The 21662-nt window shown below is 40.1% G+C and overlaps 1 protein-coding gene across 1 annotated transcript in view; it reads right to left on the bottom strand.

Moving 5' to 3' along the window:
- csgalnact1a (chondroitin sulfate N-acetylgalactosaminyltransferase 1a) overlaps positions 1-21662 on the bottom strand; it is a 33334-nt gene that overhangs the window by 7988 nt on the left and 3684 nt on the right. The window contains exons 2-4 of the mRNA XM_035667975.1: positions 11837-13207; positions 8431-8647; positions 6443-6544 (exon numbers count right to left, since the gene is read on the bottom strand). Of these exons, the coding sequence (XP_035523868.1) occupies positions 6443-6544; positions 8431-8647; positions 11837-12653 (1136 nt within the window). The 5' untranslated portion in view covers positions 12654-13207. The remainder of the gene's footprint in view (positions 1-6442; positions 6545-8430; positions 8648-11836; positions 13208-21662) is intronic.

Genomic DNA, 21662 nt, shown 5'->3' with positions numbered 1-21662 from the left:
AAGACATAATAGAACCTTTTAAACTTGGTCAGAATAGCCGTAAATCCCAGAGAAATATAAACATGACACCTATTATGAGTGTCTTATTTGTTTGTCTGAATAACAACTGGGCCAGCAAAGTTGAGGAATAAGTAAAATATCAGGAACAATTACAAGATGTCCTTATGTACCTATCCATATGTGTTTACATGCTGTCATTCAATACGTCTGCTGACCGTCTCCACGTCTGTCTACAGTTTATGAATCCAAACAGAGTCGATCTGTTTCAGTCTACACAGAGTCCCCGGAGAGGTTGATCAACCCGCTGGCACTAAACTGTCCACAGATGGTAAAGACTGAGCACAATAGCTTGGTTTGTTTGTCTCAAACAATGTTAATGCAAAAGCAGCTACATTCACATGTTGATTCAGTCTCAACTTTAATGGAGCGGGAAACTCATTTGTCAGAGATAAAGAGAAAACTGTCTTTGAAAAGGACCGTCTCAGTGAGTGGAGAAGCAAATATATTGTTTATTTCTTGCAAATTAACAAAAGAGAAAATTGAGATTTTGTATTTTGTTTGAGCAAAAATATCATGACCTCTTTTGTTTTATAGTAATACTTTCTGTGCTGGACTATATGCACAGGTAAAGCTAGTTCTTTCCCCCCTTTCAGTCTTCAAGCTAAGCTAAGTTAACTAGCTACTGATTGTGGCTTCATATTTATCTACAATACAGGCATGAGATTGACAATCTAGCAAGAAAGAGAATAAGTGTAGTTCCCAAAATGATTGAGTTACTCCTTGAAAACAGATTTCTGGTCTTCTTGGAGCCTTGTTTTACATTTCAGCAGAGCTAAGTGAAGGCATTTACGTGATTGTGTCTGAGCTGCCAGAACTCACATGTAGCAAGACAAATTTCCCCTTGGGGACAATAAAGTTTACTCTACGACTCACAACCTCGCAAATGTGTTAAGATCTCTGAAAAGTGGATGTGGTAAACTCACAGTCTGCCATACGAGTGCAAACGTACGACTGCAAATGTTTAAAAATAAAGATTTCCCATTTCGAAACTCATGTTTCAACATTTCAGAACTCTGACAGCAACATATATGCACCGGATCGCAATTTGCAAGGGTTCAAACCTGGGAAAACAAACCAATACACCGGGAGTGACACATTTGAAACACTATGCAACTATGTTGGAGAAACACTGTAAAAAGACTGCTGCTGAAAACAAAAAAAGGCTTGAATAGATTAGATTTTTTTTCAGCCTTTCAAAACATTATGCAAGCCTTCCAAACTTAAATTTTGAAAACATTTTTTATTAGATTTCAAGCTTTCAAACACTGAATTTGAATCTTTCAAAGATATTTTTCAGTTTTGAAATATGGCATGATATTCAGCCCATATAGTGTTCATTACCTTTGGACAGACTCAGGTGTTTCCCTGTCTGGTTCCAGTATTCATGCTAAGCTAAGCTAACGGTAGCTTCATATTAAGTGTGCAAATCTCCTACAATGATTTACAAATTCAGCTGTATGTATTTACAGTACATTTTAAAAGACATTCAGTCGTAAATAAATATATTTTCCTGATTACTGAAAATGTAATTGTCTCTATTTCCAGAAAGCCAAAGTTGATGTATTATTCATCCTGGTAAGTGTATGTTGTGTTTGCTGGCCTGAGTGCATTAGCTGCTTAAATAATTCTCAAAATCCTTTTTGTGTCCACTAACCCATTTTCTGAGTCTCTAAAATACAAGCCCCAAAATATAAACACATGCACAACTATTGTGTGTCAAGTGGAAAAGTCCACTAAAGCCCTGTGATATCCTTGTTTTCTAAATTAGTTTTTTTACTGTGCTCTTTTTTCTTCCCTCATCCCCTCAGGCATCAGCACCCTTATTATGGTCTAAAATAGTCAATTTGTTTACTGTGGGCTGGTACCTAGTATGGGCTAAATTGTTGGAATTGTGTCAGAGTGAGAAGCCCTTAAAGAGCTGTCATGTTGTGTCTCAGCAGCAGCCCTGATCCTGTTAGTTCTGCTCAGGACAAGGAGGGGAGACCAGATTTACTGTGTCTCCTTTCTTTCTCTGTGAATCTGTGCCTCTGTCTAACCATTTATATGTATTTGCTTGTGTGTGGTTATAGCTTGAGGACTGCCTGCAGACACGGTGCTTACTGAATGTGAAAAGTCTTAACTGTAAGCCCCTATATGTTGCCATATCCAGGCCTCTTTTTAGTCTAAACACGTTTCTCACTGAAGCATTCTTGCTTTTTAGCCATGCTAGCGGCATTGCTCAAGGGATGGAAATGTTGGTCAGTTGGCTGGTCCAGACAGAAATATCTTAACAGCCATTAGATGGATTTCCATGACATTTCATACAAACGTTCCTTTTCCCCAGAGGGTAAGCCCTAATTACTTAGGTGACCCCCGTGACTTGTCATCCAGCACCACCAACCTGAGTTTTTAATGCCAGCAATAACTTTTAAACAACACATTTTTTTCTCTGCTTGTCTGTCAAATGTCTACTGTTTACAGAGCAGGCATGCTGGTATATGCTCTCTGGGCTATTGTGCAGAAGAAAAACAAAAAAGCTTGTGTTTTACAGTGAGCTGGGGAATCAACGGTCTGTGCATGTAATGGAAAGGTAAGTGCAAGCTATAAAAAATGTAGACTTTGTTGTGATCATGCTCAGGCTCAGCCCTTAGGCAAGAAAGCCACACAATCTCAATATCAACAGTGAGTAACTTACAGAATGGGCCTGTATTGACGATCTGTGAAATGGCTTTTGAAACTCTTTTAAGATTTATTTATCATTTTATTCCGCTCATAATCTTCTCTTAGTCACCTTCTAGTCGACAATATCTTCTCTCGTCTAGTCAAAAGGCTCTTGGGAGAGTTGTTGACCTGTCTGCGAACTGAATCAAATGCTCCAATAACATGAAAGGCTTATTGAAGAGGTTGTCGCAGAGAGAAAGATGAGGTAAAGGTTGTAGCTGAATGAGTGATAGAATGATCTCATCCTTTGTTTTTCTATCTGTCCAAATGCCTGATCCCTCGCTTTCATCTTAACGTACTACTTCCTTTTGATACGATGCTCTTCTTCCATTCTCGGAAAATCTTTCTTTTTTTTCCAACTTAGCTTTGCTCTCCCATCTTATCTTCACACCTCTCCTCTAACTTCCGTTCTCACTGTTTTTCCCCTCAGACATCGTCTCTCCTCTGCGTCTGAAGCACAGTACTTATTCATGTGTATCGACTGGTATCTTTTTAAACAGATCACTCATTCTTCTCCCTACTTTATACACAATCTCCCTCCCTTTCCCTTTCTTGTATCTCTTCCTCTTTATCTTGCGTTCTTTTGAATCATTATTTTTCAGCATGTAAGGCTCACAAATGTACATGTCCCCCGATGGCTTAAGCCTGAGTTCCAGCTTTGAAGTATGGATGTGTAAGCGATATACTTGAAAGTTCAGCAGCTGATACTATCTATTTTAAACAACATCCCTGGTGTCTGGCAGAATGCTTGAAGACTGAGGCTCTGATTTTCTGGAGCATTGCCTTCTGTCTCCTATATTCTCCTTGTTTAGGCTTTTGTTACAGTAAAACTGGTTTAGCGTTTGATATATACACCTAAATAATTAGAAGCTGCTATAAAAACCGAAGCATTTTTACCCTCATTCAGTTCATGAAGTGGGGTTGGTTGGGGTTAGAAAGCTTGTGGATATCCAGGACAACTTAGATCTTGTTAGCCTCAAGTGGCTTATATTGGCTGTTGATAATCTTTCTTGGAAGAATTGGTGCAGGGACACTGTGCAGGGAGTGTGATTGCATGTGATTTTACAAAAACAAAAAGACAAATAGCTAGAGGTTGTTTCACAAATCAAACCACTTTCTAAAGGTGAATTTAATTTGTAGGAAGGGCAATGTAGAATCAGATCAGCCACTAATGATGCCATCACTGCTGGGAACAGATATTGACTTGTTTGTGAGTGAAGGTGTGTGTGTATGTGTGTGTGTACATGCACTTGAACTGTTTCTTTGTGTGAATCAATTTGGGTTTCAGACCTTCGGAGTGAGGACATGTTGGGTGATCGACTCTCCTTTTAGGGTTTGGACTGGGTTTTTAGGGTTAAAATTGGAATTAGTTTAAGAGCATTTGTTAGTATTTGCATGCATGTGCGCAGTTCAGTCAATTAGTGTGACAGATTAGTTGGTCGACAATTGTGATAATTGATTAATTTAAAGCCATCATCACGTAAAATTACCCAAAATTGGATTGGTTTGTGCTTGGGTTTTAGCCATGATAGCGGCATGGCTCAAGGGATGACAGCGTCGGTCTGTGTGTCAGCCCGTTGGTTGCTCCATCACTTTGGTTCATACTGAAATATCTCAACAACTACTGGATGGATTACCATGAAATTTCATACAGATATTCATGAGGATTTGTCCTAATGAATTTGAATTTGCTCTGGTGCCACCAGGAGGTCAAAGCTTACTTATCCAGTGAAATGTCTCAACATCTACCAGATAGATTTGCACAAACATTTTATATTCCCAGATAATGTATCCTAAAGACTTTGGTGATCCCCTGACCTTTCCTCTAACGCCACCAAAAAGTCCACATTTGAGGATTTTAGTGAAATTTCTTGAAAACTATTGAAATATTGCCATGAAATATGGATGTTCCCCAAAGGATGAATGGTCATAACTTTGGTGATCCCCTAATGTTTCCTCTAGAACCATCATCACGTCAGAATTTTATTTTGTCCAATACTTAATTTGTCCAATACTAGAAATACTACATATGACAAGCCAGTATTTAGTGCTAGTTTGTTTTTGACATGCTAACTTGCTAAACTGTAAACATTACACCTTCACATCAGCATGTTATGCCTGCAATTGTATGTGTGTCAGCTTGCTGACGTTAGCATTAGCTCAAAGCACTGCTGTGCCTGAGGGTCAGGTTCTAAAAGAACTAGTTTGTGCGACATGTTGTCTGACCACATCTGAGGACAAAAAGTGTATATAGCTGTTCCAAATGGCCACACTCACACGTGGAGCGAGTTACAATATATTTTATTAATGGGGATACCGGGACACATTTTCGGTCTCTCCTGGAAGGTATTCATAGTGTTGCAAGTGATGTGGAAAAATGGGAAAATAGTGCATGAGAGAGAAGTTTAAACCCTGCCAACTTTCTCAACTCCACACACTCGGGCCACTTGCTGCTTTTCATTATTTTATAGACTAAACTTATTCATCAAAATAAATCAATAGCTATCTTGGTAAAGATAATGCTCAGTTGCAACACAACTGCACACACATGTATGCATCTTCCTCTGTGAGCCTATATGCAGTTTGTGATTGCATCTGTGCGTATACTGTATGTGTGTGTCTGCCTCCAAGATAATGGAACCACAGGTAGTTCTTCCAATGATGATTCCCTATTCATTTCAACCACAGTCTGAAAGCCAGATAAAGAAAGGGGCAGTACAGAGTTGATTACAGCCACTGATTCAGACCCAGATAAGCTGCTCCATAACTGATGAATGCATTGTTAGGCTGTGAGAAGAATACAAAAAGCGTAAAAGAGTTCAAGTCAGAGCCGCTGCTGCTCAGGGAGAAAAATTACACTGTACTTAATCCAACACTCTTCTTTTACTGGCTGTATCTCCAATTACTTGTACTTCAACTGCTTTTCATTCAGTGTGATCTCTCACAAACCTTCTCACTCACTCCTTTAAGAACTCTTCCACACTAAAAACTATAATATTATAGGTCTGTTATATGTTCACATGTTCTGATTTTGCCTTCTTTACACTTCACTTTAAGTGTATTTAACGCTGCCTTTTTTATCTTCACAGTTCCCCTCAGCGACAGCAGCAGGGAGAGACACAGAGAGATAAAGAGACGCTGTGTGATACCAAAGATCCAACTGATTCAAGGCCACACAAAAACCTTCGGGGCTGGGAATCGACAAGAATCACCATAGCAACCCCCTCAGGGAATCTGTGGCTCAATCCACAGTAGATCTGACTTCTGATCAGCCGACGGCGATCGTCTCCAGAGGTGTGGGTGTCGAGGCCCATGTGAGAGGTTTAGCATGAGTCAGGGATGATCACAGGTCTGTTGTAATTTATCTGTGTTGGCTGGTAGCTCTCAGCTCCTCAGTGTGGGTGGCACACTGCTCCATTATTCATCAGACAGATGACTGGCTGTGGCAGGACGCCGAGCCAGGAGGTGTGTGTGTGTTTTGTGTGTGTGTCGTGAGAGAGAGATTACAGAATGTGAAAAAGAGAGGTTTCTGGTATGTGTGGAAAAAATATTTTTACAGCGTCTGCTTCTGAGAGCGGGGGCATGACTGCGGTAGCGTTCATTTCATTACACAAATTGCCTTCCATATTCTGTGTTTGGCCCCCAATTCAAAGATCTGATCTTGGCTGTGGTTTCAACCCACCTGGATGTGTTCTCCAGAGTGCTGCGGACTTCGCTCATCTGCTCTTTCCCAAAATACACCACCGTCAGATGGACCCGGCCGTCCTGGCGCACACAGACTTCCCTTTACGTACACACAAACACACAGAGGAAGGGACATTATGGATGAAAGTGATCTCAAACTGAGCAGGGTTGAATTACAGGAAGGAAGAGCTCTGTGGTCAAATTTTTAAAAAGAAGGATTTGGTGTATTGCTGTTTTATTCTTTGAAGTGGTGGAATGATTTGTCCAACAACAATTCAGATAATTTATTGATAAATGATTTGAAGTAAATGAAGTCAAGCATTTGCTGGTTTCAGCTCCTGAAATGTGATGATTTGCTTCTTTTCACTGTAAATTTGATCTTTTTGGGGTTTGGACTGTTAGTTAGACAAAACATGCATTAAAAAGACCATTTCTTATGAAAATAATCTTTATTTTCAGCTATAATCCTGGCTCTTCTCATTCTGACTCTACGTTAAAGCACAGGGAGAGATTGTGTGCGAGTGAAAGAGAGACCAGGTAGGAGATGCCTGCAGGCACTTTGATGGAAACATGTCAAATACATCACACACATGCTGAATATAATTCACCTCCTCTCCAACAGCACACACACATTTGTCAGAATTTTCCCCAGAAACACATGAGGGAACAGATGAATACAAGATGCTTAAAAATGACTAAATACGTGCAGAGGATACTGAGTAGCCATGAATAATATGATTTTTACTGTCATTGTAGATGCCGCTGTGGTTAAGCCTCTCTCTAAATGCCAGCATTATTAGAAGTAATTAATTTTTTGCTGGGATCTGATGAGACATTCTTCATTTTGTCACTGGGACTACAAAGTAGAAAAAAAAGAGTTATAATTATTTCATTATGTAGTAAGAGAAATATTTTCTGGGTGCTTGTTTGCAATGTTTGCAGTTTGTTTGTGTTTGTATGAATCCATGTTTTATCTCTATATTCTGCACTTGGGAAACATATCACAGTGCATCATAAATGCTGTTGTGAATGTGAATAAAGAATATTTGATAAACATACAGTTACTCACTGTTATCATATCCTAAACACACACACACACACACACACACACACACACAATTTCCCCTGGTACACCTTTAATATGGATGAGTGTAAAGTGTTTGCTCAGCGACTTGCCAAGTCTTTCAAGTAAGTACACTTCTTGCCATGCTGTATATCAACTACTGCTGGTCTGCCCAGGGGGGCATTTTAATGGGCTGCAACACTGCTACTAAGCAGGATTTACCATGTAAAAAGAGCTGTGATAAGCAGCGGCGGCAGCACAATAAATCACAGACATTAAGGCGGATGTTTCCTCAACTGACGATGATGGACTGTGGAGCTGGAACAGGCACTCTTTACTGTTAGCTGATGAGATTTGACTTCCCTTCAAAGTTGGCTTTATCAGAAATTCTTCATGGTTTTACCACATAGAGATACTAGCCTGGAACTATTTGTGGTATTTGAGATGCTGATTAAAAGTATGCATGAAATTACATTTCCTGTGGGCATATAGTGACTGATAAAAACTGAACTGGGATCAGTAACTGCATCCTTATTCATATTTTTGCCTGAATCATTTAAGGCTCGCTCAGATTTGTTTACATTCTGATTATGCCGACCAGCACCAAAATAAAATAACTGATAAGACTACATGTGCAGTTTGAAAATGTTAATTACATGTTCCTTCAAAAAAAGGGAAAAAAACGCCTCTTTCCTCTAATCTCTCCCACTCCTTGTCCCTGTCTGGCCAATTAAAATGTAAAACTGGAATTAAAACTGGGTTTGAAAAACAGCGTATCATGTTTTCCTGAATTAGTTATGTGTGACACAAAGAACCATCTTGCATAATTTACTGTGGTGCTTCTGTTTATGTCACATCCATAGTGTGAAACAGCTCAAACCAGAATAAACAAGTCAACATTTTCAGAAAAGGAAAAATTTTACCTGAAGTTATGCATGAACTGTTTGAACTTGTCTGTGCGTCTGGACAGCGGGACAATGATGTTGATTGGGACATTGACTGTGTCCACCCGCTCGTTTTTCACCTTCAACAGTGGTCCAAAGGGACGGAAGAGGACCAGACGCCTGAATTCATTGCTTGACTCCCCTCTGAAGGTCAGCTCGTACAGCGTCCCTTTGTCCCTCTCTGTGCGGGTGATACCTGATGGGTGAGACAAAGAGACATAAACTCATGACCAAACAAACTTAGTTTTTGTGATAATCAACAGGTAAATGTATGTATAACAGTAATATTCAGTATATACCCCTGTTTAAAGGAATATGATTTTTTGATTTCCTGCTGACAGTTAGATGGGAAGATTAATACTACTTAAATATGAAACTACAGACAGCATACACTTACTCAGCATAAAGACTGAGAGCAGGTAGAAACAGCTAGCCCGGCTCTGTCCGAAGGAAAGACTAAGAGTCTATGGTCATGCTAGCAGCTCTGTGACACTGTAATGCTTTGAGCTAAATGCTAACATGTAAGCAGGTATAATATCAATAATCACAAGTTTAGCCTGTTAACATGCTAACATTTGCTAATTGGTGCCAAACACAAAGTACAGCTGGGACTGATGGGAATGTCATTAGATTTGCAGATATTTAGTCTTAAACCAAAGTATTATCACATTCTGACCTGATGATGGTGCTATATGAAATGCTAAGGGATCATCCAATTCATTACAAATCCTCCTGAGGGCATGTATGTCTCTAACAAATATACTTTGGCAATGCATCCAATAGATTTCATAAAGAGCCAAAAATGGCACTAGAGAAAAAAGGGGACAGATTCATCATCTGGGGACAGTGGAGGTCTGTACAAAATTTTATGGAAAGACATCCAATAGTTGAGATATTTCAGTCAGTACCAAAGAGGCGGACCGACCAACATTTATAGAGCCAAGTAAAAACAATCATTTGTGGGTTTTATGGGGGGTTATGTGCCCTCTTATAAATCTGCCTCTGTGTATTATTTTTTGTGCTGGTTAGTCAGGCCTGCTCTTTTTACCTGCTTCCACTTTTTATGCTAAGCTAAGCTAATGGTCTACTGGCTAAGATATATTACAGACAGACATAAGAGTGGTATTAATCTTCTCATTTAACTCTCTGCAAGAACCTATAAATCTAGCTGTAAATAAACACCTACAATTATTGAAGTTCTAGCAACTCTGGGGAAATAATATGATGTAAATTAACGATACATATCAACATATTAACTTACAAAGATGTATGAATACAGGTCAAAACCAGTGAGTGTTAGTTCCTGTGCCTGTGGTTTTTCTTTCTTTCTTTCTTTGTCGCAGTGAATTTGTTTTTCTTGTTTTCTCCAGGGTGCGGCTTTTGTTTAAATCCCTTGAGATTTCTGTGCTAAGGATCATGTTTTTCCCTTAGTTAGTTTTTTAACATCTAATCTTAGAAATTTCTCTGAAAAATAAACATTTTTTAAGGGAACATTTTTAGCACCAGCTTTATCATTATTTCTCCGTGCACAGTTCTCTGTGACAGACTAATACTGTGTGTATGTGGGGGAAAAACAGAGAGCACATGAGGCCATATGAGACATTGTTCATGCAGTCTGCTGCTGGGCAAAGAGCCATATGTTCATAGACATAAAACACCAACAACACACATACACTGAAAGAGAGGCAATTCTGGTCATCCAGACCAATTTTCCTCAAGAGAGAATTTGTTTGTGTATTATTCTGCTATTACAAGGATTATTACTTGCAAATAGACGTACTGTGGTTGTTGGGGGCAGAAAGAAAAGGGAACTAAAATACATAAAGTGAGAAGTGAAAAGAGAGAAAAGAAACAGACATGGAGAGGAAGGAAGACAATGTGACATTATGTTCAAAGAGAGCTTGGATGACAGAAAATGAACATAGAGACAGGCAGATAGAAGAAGAAAATAAAGAATGAATAGAAAGTGAAGAGCAAGTCAGAAAATGATGAGAGAACAGAAAGATGTCTGTGGGCAAAGATTTATAGTCAGATAACGGCTTGAAATTAAGGCCTTCCTGTTAAGTGGGCCAGCTTCCTGTGATGGGAGGCCTCATTTCCCAGAGGGACACGATAAGCTTTCATTTAGTAAATATGCTGAACAATTTAGACTAAATGCCTTCACTTCCTGTCTCTGTCTTTCTGTCTAACTGCACTTTTCTGTCCCTTTCTAAGGACTAAGCGGTTGGCGAGTTCGTTTTGCATACCTACACTGTTTGTGTGCAGTTTCAGCTCACTAGCTTGCTAATGCAGCCCTGAAAGCTCCCCGAAGATGCTTTTGTCAGTCTGGCAATCTAGATTGCCTTTCACTCATCTGGCTGGTTGGATAAATCCCTGCTTATTCAAGATTTGCTTAAAATCAATGTCCATTAAGGAGTATTAAAAGCAAAATATGAGCAGGACAGAGACGCTATTTCATTACTGACTGTACAGTCCTGCTGTCTTGTTGAGGAATTGTACAAGCTGTTAATGTGAATACACACGGATATCTATGCATCTATTAAAATCACCTTCACACAAACACACACATGGATTATACAGGACCTCACACAAGCTCATACACATGCAAGAGGCTCCGTAGTGACCTATGGCTCATTTCTTCCGAGCCAGGTGCCCCTATTACTCACTTTAAAACCTCCACCCACTCACACACTGAAGGTGGTGACCTTCAAAGAGCAGATACACACACACACACACACACACACATACACACACACACAAATACCGCATTTGAAAAGATGGTCCATGGGAATAAGGAGCAGCTGGGTTAATTTTCTGAGGTTGTGATCAAGGCTGAGCAGAACAAACTAGGAGGATATCCTGGCTGTACTTGTACACAAACACACTCGTATATTTCTGACCTTGCGGGAATCCATGCACGTACACACATACACAAAAAAAAAATCTAAATTACACAGAGTTGAAGAAGAAAGTGGAGTATAATGTTTGGATGTAGCAAGAATGTTAATAGAATAGAATAATATGCAACTCTGCGGCCAGGAAGTTTATATACTGTTAATTTGATTTCCCAATTATGTTGTGATGGCAAATGTTACGTTATTACCTACAAGACAGCCGCACATAAACATCTGTATTTTCCAAATGCACACTGATTGGCCAGTGCATCTTGTGATGGTTAAATTTTAATCTTAGGGAAATCTTTTTGTTTCAGTTAAATGTTAATTAATATGTTTTTTCCAAGTGTGACCAGTGCCTAAATATTACCATACAAAAGTTCAGAAAACGTAATCCAGGCGGCTTTTCATTTCATTGAAAACATAATTACTGTTGCAAATAAGTTGTATATAAAAGCAATTTATCTAGAAGACATCTGATGTGTTCTCACCTTCTATGAAGTCAGACATTGAGTACACTTTGCTTGTTTGAGACTTTTCCGCTGCAATCCTGCTGTCTTGCTGGGATGACGGCGTGTTGAGGCTGTGCAGAGCCATCTCCAGCACCTCCCCCAGCTCCTCTCTCTTGTCCTTCCTCACAGGTTTCTCCTCTGGGTGACGTGTCAGCCCCATCTCCAACTGGTACACCCTCTGCAGGGTGAAACTCTCAAAGGCCACCACCGCATACTCACTGGGCAGCCTGATGCCGGCGGTCACCTCGGCTTTCGACAGCTGGCTCCGCAGGAACTCCTGGAGGTCCGTCTGCTGGCTCTTGGGACCCTGTGCCTCCCCGAGACCACCACCCTGCGAACCAGCCCCAGCTTCCTGTCCCACTGCTGGACCCCCAGCAGCTCTCTTCAGGCTCTCCTGCACTCCTTTCAGCTGCTGGCTACGCTCCTGCAAAGCCTCCTTGAGCTGAGCTATCTGCTTCTTCAAGGAGGAGATGTGGAGGCGGTGCTGCTCCTCGCGCTCTTGGAGGAGCACCTGATAAGATTGGATGCCGGGGGGTCCACCGCTTTGAGCAGCCCCAGCTCGGGCTCCTCCATTCCCACCTGCTCCTGCTCCGATACCTGGTCCTGTGCCCCCGAGACTGGGGTGGATGGGTCCAGCGCGGGGCAGAGCATGACTTGAAGGAGGATCATCAGAGTGTGGCGGACTACAGGTCATCACATAGAGTAGCGACAGGGAGCAGCAGAGGAGCACCAGCACACCTCCAACACGGGAGACCCAGGCTAAGAGTCCACGCCGCAACATCGCTACATGTAGCATCAAATCTCACTGAGTAAAACCATCCACACACACACAGAAATATCATGTAACCTCACACACTCCAGCCACGATGATAAGAGTCCATTTGTGATTATGTTCCATCACCCAGTGAGGAGGCCGGCTACTTATCAGTATGAGGTCATTTAATCTGAATTAGGTCATTGCCTCTCCACTGACTGTAACTTGTCATTGGCAAAATGAATGCATGAGGGTCAAAAGCTTGTAAAAAAAAACACTTTCTCCCTTTCTGTTGATCCAATTAGCTCCATAGTCTGCTTGAAGACATCATTACATTGTTACATCATCATCTCTCATATGTGACTCATCTGTTTGCATGTACTCTGACTCTCTCAGTCAGTCCATGATGTCCTCTTCCTGTCTGCCTGCCTGTTACCGAGCACAGGCGCAGACTCCCAGGAAAAAATGTCTCGGAACTGTTGAATATTCAGCCACATCAGTCCGGATGAAGCAAGGTGATGCATGGGGAAAAAATGCTAAATTTCACGAGAAAGCAAATCCTCCCTGGCCAGCGGTGGTTTCTTCATGTTGTTTACCTAACAGAGACAACAGAAAGGAGAGAGACGGACAGGTTTGTCATTAGAGAGACAATCCTTCCTCTTGACATCTTGACCTACACCAACTCTGTCACATCAACATTACTTGTGTCATTTCGAAGTCAGAAACAAGCCAGGCTACTTTCACATGTTAGCTTATGATGGCAAAGACTTTAACTGCCTTTGCCAAACCAAGCATTTCTTCAGGACTGCAGCTCCTTCAAAACAATATTGTCACTAATGTGTAAGAATATGAGGCACAGTACAAGGGTGTGTGCTTAAAAGTGTCAGTGTATGAGTGTTTGTTTGGTGGACATGGAGGAAAGTGGGACATATGCATATATTTTTCTATCTATACCTACAGTATATACAGTGAGCGACTGTGGTGTGATACTGCTGGACTGCTCTCCATTTATTTATTTAAGTTTTATTTAACCACAGTGCATCTTGAGATACAATATCTGTTTCCAGAGACCCCAAAATATATCCTTGCCTATTAAAAACCATTGCATTCATCTTGAAGCATTTTTTTTTAATGTGGTATTTGAATGACCGATACAAAGGCAACATTTCCAAATAAAGTGTCTCTATTTATTTTAATCCCAGGGGACAAACCGCTGGTTGCTCCTGTTTCCCACAGTGACCCTGCAAAGAATACGTAATTTGGCATAGTTCAGAATAGACAATTAGCCATCTAAATCAGTGGCTTCCATCCTGGGGGGGGTCAGTACCCCTCAAGGGGTGCCAAGAAAAAAAACAGGACCACAGTCCATTAAATATGAAGCTAGAGCCAGATGTTTAATTAAGCATAAAGACTTGAAGCAAAGGGGAAACAACTGAAAAACCAAAGTGAAACAACTGACTATTTCTTGCCCAGCACCTGATAGTGGTATAAATTGTCTCATCTAACTCTCTGCCAGAAAGCGAATACACGTATCTCCCAAAATGTTGAACTACTGCTTTAAATATAAGACTAAAACCAGTTGCATGTTAGCAAAGCTTAGCACAAAGACTGGAATCAGGAGTAAAAAGCTAGATAGCACAAATTAACATATCTTGTTTGTTAAATTCATACAAAATCCAAAGACAAGCAGTCTATTTATTCCTTTAAGGGAACAAAAAGGAAAAATAATATTTATAATACACAAATTTTTTTTTTTCTTTTATCTAATGCTTCTCTGATATTTTTTTTTTCTCTTGTGAAAAACTTCAGTCTCTTCAGGACTCTAAAAATCCTTCAAATGAAACAATCCAAGATGGAAAGATCAGCCCTGTGCAGCTCATGCCCACACTACAGCGAGGCCATAACCTGTAATGAGGGGTCACAAACAGACATTGATTCAAAGCCGAAAAGGTGATCATAATGTGATCATTAACAAATATAGCCATAATATAAGAGGACAAATGCTGTTTTATACCCAACACCAGTATAGAAAAGGTGAGTGACATTGAGGTGTATATGTGTGAACGTGATAGTGAGTCTGGAGTATGCATATATATATAAATATATACCCATGTATGTGTGTGTTTTTGTGGGAAGGTGTTTCGGTGTTTGAGTTACAGTGCGTATCTGTAAATGTATCTCTGTGTATCATTCTCAGTCTCTTTTGACTCCTCACACAGTCGGCTCTTTGACAGAGCTGCCTGAAGCCCAGTCTAATGAAAGGATTAGTATATGGCAGGAGTGAATACTGGACTGTGCTCTAACAGACGGCTGAATCAGGAGAGACAGGGCGTCTCTCCAGCAGGACCTCCACTGCCGACTTAGAAAATGTTTGAGGAAAGGGTGCTCTGGGAGAAGTGGGTGAGTGAGAGCTGGAGAGTGAAACATGGCTGCTGTGATGGAGAATCATCCTTTCAATTACAGCAAAATCCTCATGATGTCATTATATGAGTCCATAAATCCTCTGAAAAAATATGGCATGACATTAATGGTGTGGTGGCAGTTCAATTGCCTTGTCTGGTTGGTTCACAAGCTGCTCTCATTATAATTGTATCCATGTGATCACAAGCTGGGAACCTTTAAATAATTGCATCACTTCTCCCAGATGACTTTGACTTCCCTGCTTTCATGACTTCCTCTAACAAACTACACTAATGATAGTGACAGTGACCACAGACCATTCGCGCATGAAATCATGCACTTAGTTCTGACATTGTGAAGGTCAATTTGCCTTTTTACTGGGAAAACTACAATAGTGAGGAGCAGAACAACATGCTTATCTTCACATACCGTAATCATAAAACAAATACCACTTATTGTTATCCATTCTACAAAAATAATCAGTTACTGATACAATAACTTATATAATAATAATATCATCGATTCAACTGATTATTTTTTCCAATTGATCACTTTGTCTGTAAAATGCCAGAAAATTGTGAAAAATGTCCATCACAAGTTGTTTAGTCCAAGGTGACGGCTTCAAATGGCTGTTTTTGTCAGACACGAACGATATTCACACAAAGATTTTCAATTTACTTCTAAGCAACGCGAACCAGTGAATATCTTGATAAATTATTTAAAGCTACAGCCAAATGTTGAGGAGCTAAATTGGCATAAAGACTGGAGACAGTTAGGGAACAGCTACCCTCTGTAACAAGCTTAAAATATCACTTAACGCTCAATGATTCAACACATTATGTCTATGTATAGAAAAACTATAAAATGTGGATTTTGTTACCATTCGGCAGAGCCAGGCTAGCTGTTTCCAGCCTTATGCAAAGCTAAGCTAAATAACTGCTGGCTGTAGCTTCATATTTACCAGACCAGACATGTGGTTTTACAGGGAGTTATGCGAAAGTCACTGCGCCCCGGCCAAGAAATAATCCAGGACATAAATTCCCATAAAACCACAAACTGTCATTTTTGCATTCTAGTTTTTGTCCACACTAATCCTGATTTTGCCTAGCTGTTTCCCCTTCCAATCTATATGCTAAGCTAACCTAACTGTGTCCTGTCCTGGTTGTGGCTTCATATTTAATGGACGGATGGTATTGAGCTTTACATCTAGCTTCACAATGAATATATTAAATATAGTATTCTGATGTCATACATGATCCGGAAACAATAATGATGCATATCTGTCTTTGACAGCTCTGTATTTCACCCCCTGTGACACTGCTGAGACGTGTTGCTTTTGCCAAATGTATCACAAACACAATAGAAGTACAGATCCTCTGTGGCAAAGGCAGTCGATCCCTGTTGTTAAGTTACAAGAGAAAGATTCATCACAGAAAGGAGGCTGGAGTGACTGAGAATTATGAGCAGAGACTAACAGTCAAACCACTGAGTCTCTCTGGGAATGAATGAGTTGATTCAGTCTTGGTTATTTGACTCCCCATGGGGATAGGCATGGCTGCAACACAGGAACACTGGCAGCTAAATAATCATGTTTGATTTTATTGGTAGTGGGATGTCTAAACAGGCGTGTGTCATTTCCTGCTCTGTGTTACCGTACTAGATTTCATTTACAGATTGTGTAAAACAAATATTATAATACTAGAAATAATAAAAAGAATCTAAAAAATAAATATTGTGCATTTCTATTAAAATTATGCTAGAAATATTGTATAGTTTCCTTAGTGTTTTTAGCCGTGCATGCCATGATCGCTTAAGGCATAATCAGTTGGTCAACTATTTTGGTCTAGACTGAAATATCTCAATAGCCTTGTAAGTAAATTTTGTACAGAAATTCACGGTGGTCCAATATTAATAAAGTTAGTGATCCCCTGACTTTTCCTGAAGCACATGCCCTCCAGTTTCCCAGATGACATTTCTCTATGAATTTAAATCACCCAGCTTTTTCTCTAGTGCCACCATGAGGTTTACATTTGTGGTTTTGAGTGAAATGTCTCAACAACTATTGGATGGACCGCCGTGAAATTTTGTACAAAAATTCACGTCACCACCAGGATGAATTTTCCTCTAGTGCAATGATCAGGTCAAAATTTCCATTTGTCAAATACTTATTTTTTAATGACCAAATACGTGCCAAACTAATAACATTCCCATCAGCCTCAGCTGGACTTTGTGTTCAGTGCTAATGAGCAAAGTTAGTTGCATGCTGATGTTAGCAGTTAGCTCAAAGCACCACTGTGCCTGAGTACAGCCTCATGGATGTGGGTCACTATTCAGTCTTATTAAGCAGTTTCCCCAAGACAAGTCTCCCACTTGAATATTACACAAATGAGATACTTAAGCTTCACCCAAGAACCAAAAAAAGTCAAGACTTCCAGTAAACCCAAACTGAGAGGAAATTACATCATTTGAATGTGTGACTTTGTGTTGGCACTAGAACACCCTGACCTGACTTCACCCTTAATTATGCACATTTTCTCTTTGTATATATTTGTATACTATTTTATAGTATATCTCAGTAACAACAAAACTCAGAATGAATCTGACATGCAATTTTACAGTTCCTGTTTTTTCTCTCTGTGGAGCTGTGACTTCCCTGTCTAACTCTGTCTGGCAGGACAAGCACCCAATAACAATTTCCTGGTGTTTGTTTCAACCTTAACTGTTAAAAGAAACTCCAGCACAGCCTCCATCAAAGATCTCCTGAAACGGTGTTTGCCGAAATCCTCTTTGCATAACAGAACTAATAAATCTACGTGCTGTCAGGCTTGTTTACCAACAGAGAAAAAAGGCAGAGGATGCATTTCTTCCACTTTCGAAGATGACATAACTGATAAATGTGTTTTCCCCCTTATCACATATTTCCTTCTCTCTGCTCGTAATAGAAACAGAGATGCAGGGACAAGAGTGGGAGAGGGTCAAAGACAGAAAGATGAAATAAATAATCAGGTTGTCATAAAAGAGAAAAAGAGAGAGGAGAAAGAGAATGATTTAGTATTTGGTGGCCAGCGATGTTTCCAAAGCAGAGCTCTGCAGCATCTGGTTCATCCTGCGAAATCACTTCCTCCCCTCCTGCTGCTGCTTCCTGCCCACAGGGCATTCGTGTGTGTGCTTCACATTTGTGTGAATATGTGTATCTGTTCCAATTGTAGCAAAAGTATTAATGTTACCCTCTTAACACCTGTTAAAAAGTGCTGTGTTTATCTTTGTGAAAATAAGCCAGAAAGGAGCATGAGAAAAAAAGAGAAAATTGAGCGAAGAGTGGGAAGTTTGCTGCCAGGAAAACCGGAAAAATTATTTTTTTCTTAACCCTCAGCCCCATTTCTGGTTGACAGTCACACTAGTACAGCAGAAATCACACACAGGTGACAGGTTATCTGTGTGTGTGTGCTCCTCTCTGTACTACAGCCTACACAGGTCGACCTTTAAATCTCTGAGGCATTTGAGAAGCAACCTTGTGACCCTCCCATCATGACAAATGTAGCATCTTGGCCCTGCTGTCAGATTTAAAGAGCTGATTCTCTTTGCTCTCTGCTGGTATTTAAATTATTCAACCTCAAGCAGGCCTCTCTTAAAGAATAATGTATGCACTGACCATACAGTATGTTCTTTCAAAGGCAGACGCACTCTGCAGATGCATTAATTGAGAGGATTTGAGTGTGAAAGAGAGCAAGAGAAATTGCAGGAAAGAGAGAAAACCACAGAGGAAATACTCTGTATCTTCTTTAAAGGATCTTATCAGTGCGTTTGCATGTTGTAGCTCCTTAACTGCAAATTCTACACTTGCTTAACATTTGCAAATTCTCGACGTTTTTCAAAGTATTTTTCCTTCTGTTCTGTTATGTTTTCCATTAATTTCCGCACAGTATGAACATCTATAATACTCATGAAACTTGCTTTCATGAGCTGTGTAATCCATCACAGTGAAAATCCAGTCCGTATTAAGTTTTGCCAAAGTTATATAATCATTGCAAGGTTAATCAATTTAAAGCGGCACCCCATTGATTTAGTGTTGCAGTTCCATAAAGTTGGGGAACTTGAGAGAGAAGAATTAAAATAAGGACGGTTAAAGTCTGCTCAGCCAAAGCCAAAATAGGATTTATAGTTGTGTATTAAGGGGTTAAAAGTTGTCCACACCAAGCACAATATCTGTAACAATAACTATAAGTGCAGTGTTTAAAGTGGATGGTGGAGTCCACACCACAACTACGACGATGACAACAACAATATTATTGGGATCACTTTCAGTGATTTGATGACGATATTGTGGACTTATTAAAGTCTTGTGTCACGTAATTTTAGGCTGCCTATCACACATAAAAACACAATTTTACTGCCAATTGGCAATTGGTAATAAGGTCTCTTAAGGTCGAGGTGAAATGAAAAATGTAATTTTACCCCTTTAAGTTTGCCTCCTCAATGGTCCCTACCTAACTGCCTGTTTTTTTTACAGGAAATACATGATTGTGCAGAATAGCTCTCTGATCTCCTTTCCACCTGGGCGTTAAGTTAAAAATAATTGTTTTAATCAAAGTATAAATAAAATTTGTCTTCAAAAGATGACAAATCTGGTAACAATCTCGCCTCTTGTCTTTGAAGAACTTTGTGAACTCATATTCTTCTGGTTTTCCCTTTATTTCTAAACAGGTCATCAATTACATACATTTTCCTAAGCTGCCAACACAGGAGCATGCAGCGTGTGCTCGGGGCCACAGTTTACACAACGTTACGTCAGTGCGGACCCTCACATCGATGTAGTCATTGTTATGGTTCTTGGTGTGGACAGCCCCTTGAGACACAGCTACGGAGCCAACACAGGTAACCAACATAGCCTGATGTGTGCCATCTAAAAAACTGTGATTGGTCAACATCAGCAGCTTAATGCTGGTAGTTTGTTAAGAGAGATACAACATGAAGTTTTAAAAAAGGCTCAGTTATTTTCACTTTTTCAGTAACACATATCTAGCAAAGCAAACAAAACAACATAGATCAAACTTATATTCAGTAACACACAGCTCATCACATCACAAGGTGAATGAGAGAATGTAAATACAGACTGTAGGGAATATAATTAAATTCACAGTGGGACTCCTTGCATCAACTACTGCATAAATGCAACCAATAACGTTTCTTTGTTAGACCATCACTGACTAATAAACGCGTAGGTCTTGCAAACTCCAGATTACAACACAGGCCTTTTGTTTTAAATGTGTAGTCTGAAAACCCTAAACTGAGATAACCCCTAATGTTATCATCAGAAAGTTAACAAAATTCCTGCAGAGACACTGAGACTTTGTAAAACAGACAGTTTCCACAGACTGAACAGTATCAGCAATGATGAGTTAGCTGATCTTATATGTAAGAGTTCTTCTTTAACAGTCTGCACATTACCTCTATGTAACTTTGACAAAAATAATACTGACTTGATATTAAAAATTTAAATAACTAAAGGAAGTTTCGAGAAGCTGAAAGATTTTTACATGATACAGTAATTAATGGAAACCAGTTTTTAATCTTCTTAATTGCATTGGTTTTCAAAAAGAAAAAAATAAAGTATACTTTATTGGTAGTAAATGGGCTAAAAACAAGCAAAACCACTCTTATGGTCCTTTAAAAATGCTCTTTTAACTCATACTTTCTCATCCAGTACTCCTTCAAAAAGTACACACGTTTACATGAGACCACATGGATGCATTAATCTTTCAAACAGCAAACCCCTCCTCCCATACACGTCCACTCTCTCCATGTAAGTGGCCTCTGTGATTATTACGCACAACCTGATGTACCACCGAACTGTGTATGTTTAAACTCTGCTCCCTGCTGTCTGTCTATGTCTCTCTATCCTGTCTTCCTACAGCGTCTAGTGGGCTGTGTATTTGTTACAGGTCAAGGATGTTAATGCATTTTTATGTGCACGTTAGCCTCGGTGAATGTCAGGGCTTCTTCTTCTCCTCAGACAGCTCTGTCTGAACCTGCCCTCCAGCGATCTCACTGTAAAAACGAGTAATGTCCTCTTGGGAGGAAACAAGGAGAGGACAGGAAGAGGCGAGATTAATTAAGATAAATGTAAAAATGAGTCGGGGGGGGCGATAGCGTCAACTATGGCCACAGATTACTTGAGGGAACTATTAAAGCTGGTAGATCAGATACATGGTGTGAGGAGAAAATGAAGAGAAGTCAGTATAAAGTGAGCATGTGGGAGGGAAAGGAGGAGAGAGAAGCAGAGAAAGGTTTCTTTGATGTCTCTTGTCCCCTCAGGTGATTCTCCCTCCCATTCATTAGGGGCCGGTTTCCCCGGAACCTTCCTGTCGACATGCCATCTGGAAGGCCCTTAAAAACACCACATTACACTCCTCTTATTCACTACAAGCGGCCCGTGTTAACATTCACCAACCAACCTCCCCTCCTCCTCTCCTATCCTTCACTCCTCCTCCTCCTCCTCTCCCTGTCTCCCCCTTCCCCCCTCCATTGGTCCTCAAAGTGTTCCATTTCTTCACAGTTAGGTTAGACTGTATCAGATGAAACGTGAATGGGCCCCATGGGGAAAATGGGTCATTGCAGCAGCAGAGAATATATAATAGATAGATAGATAGA

This window comes from Morone saxatilis, unplaced genomic scaffold, assembly GCF_004916995.1.
Source record: "Morone saxatilis isolate NCDOM2014 unplaced genomic scaffold, NCSU_SB_2.0 Contig21, whole genome shotgun sequence".
NCBI classification, from domain to species: domain Eukaryota; kingdom Metazoa; phylum Chordata; class Actinopteri; family Moronidae; genus Morone; species Morone saxatilis.
This window is presented reverse-complemented; position numbering and strand designations above follow the sequence as displayed.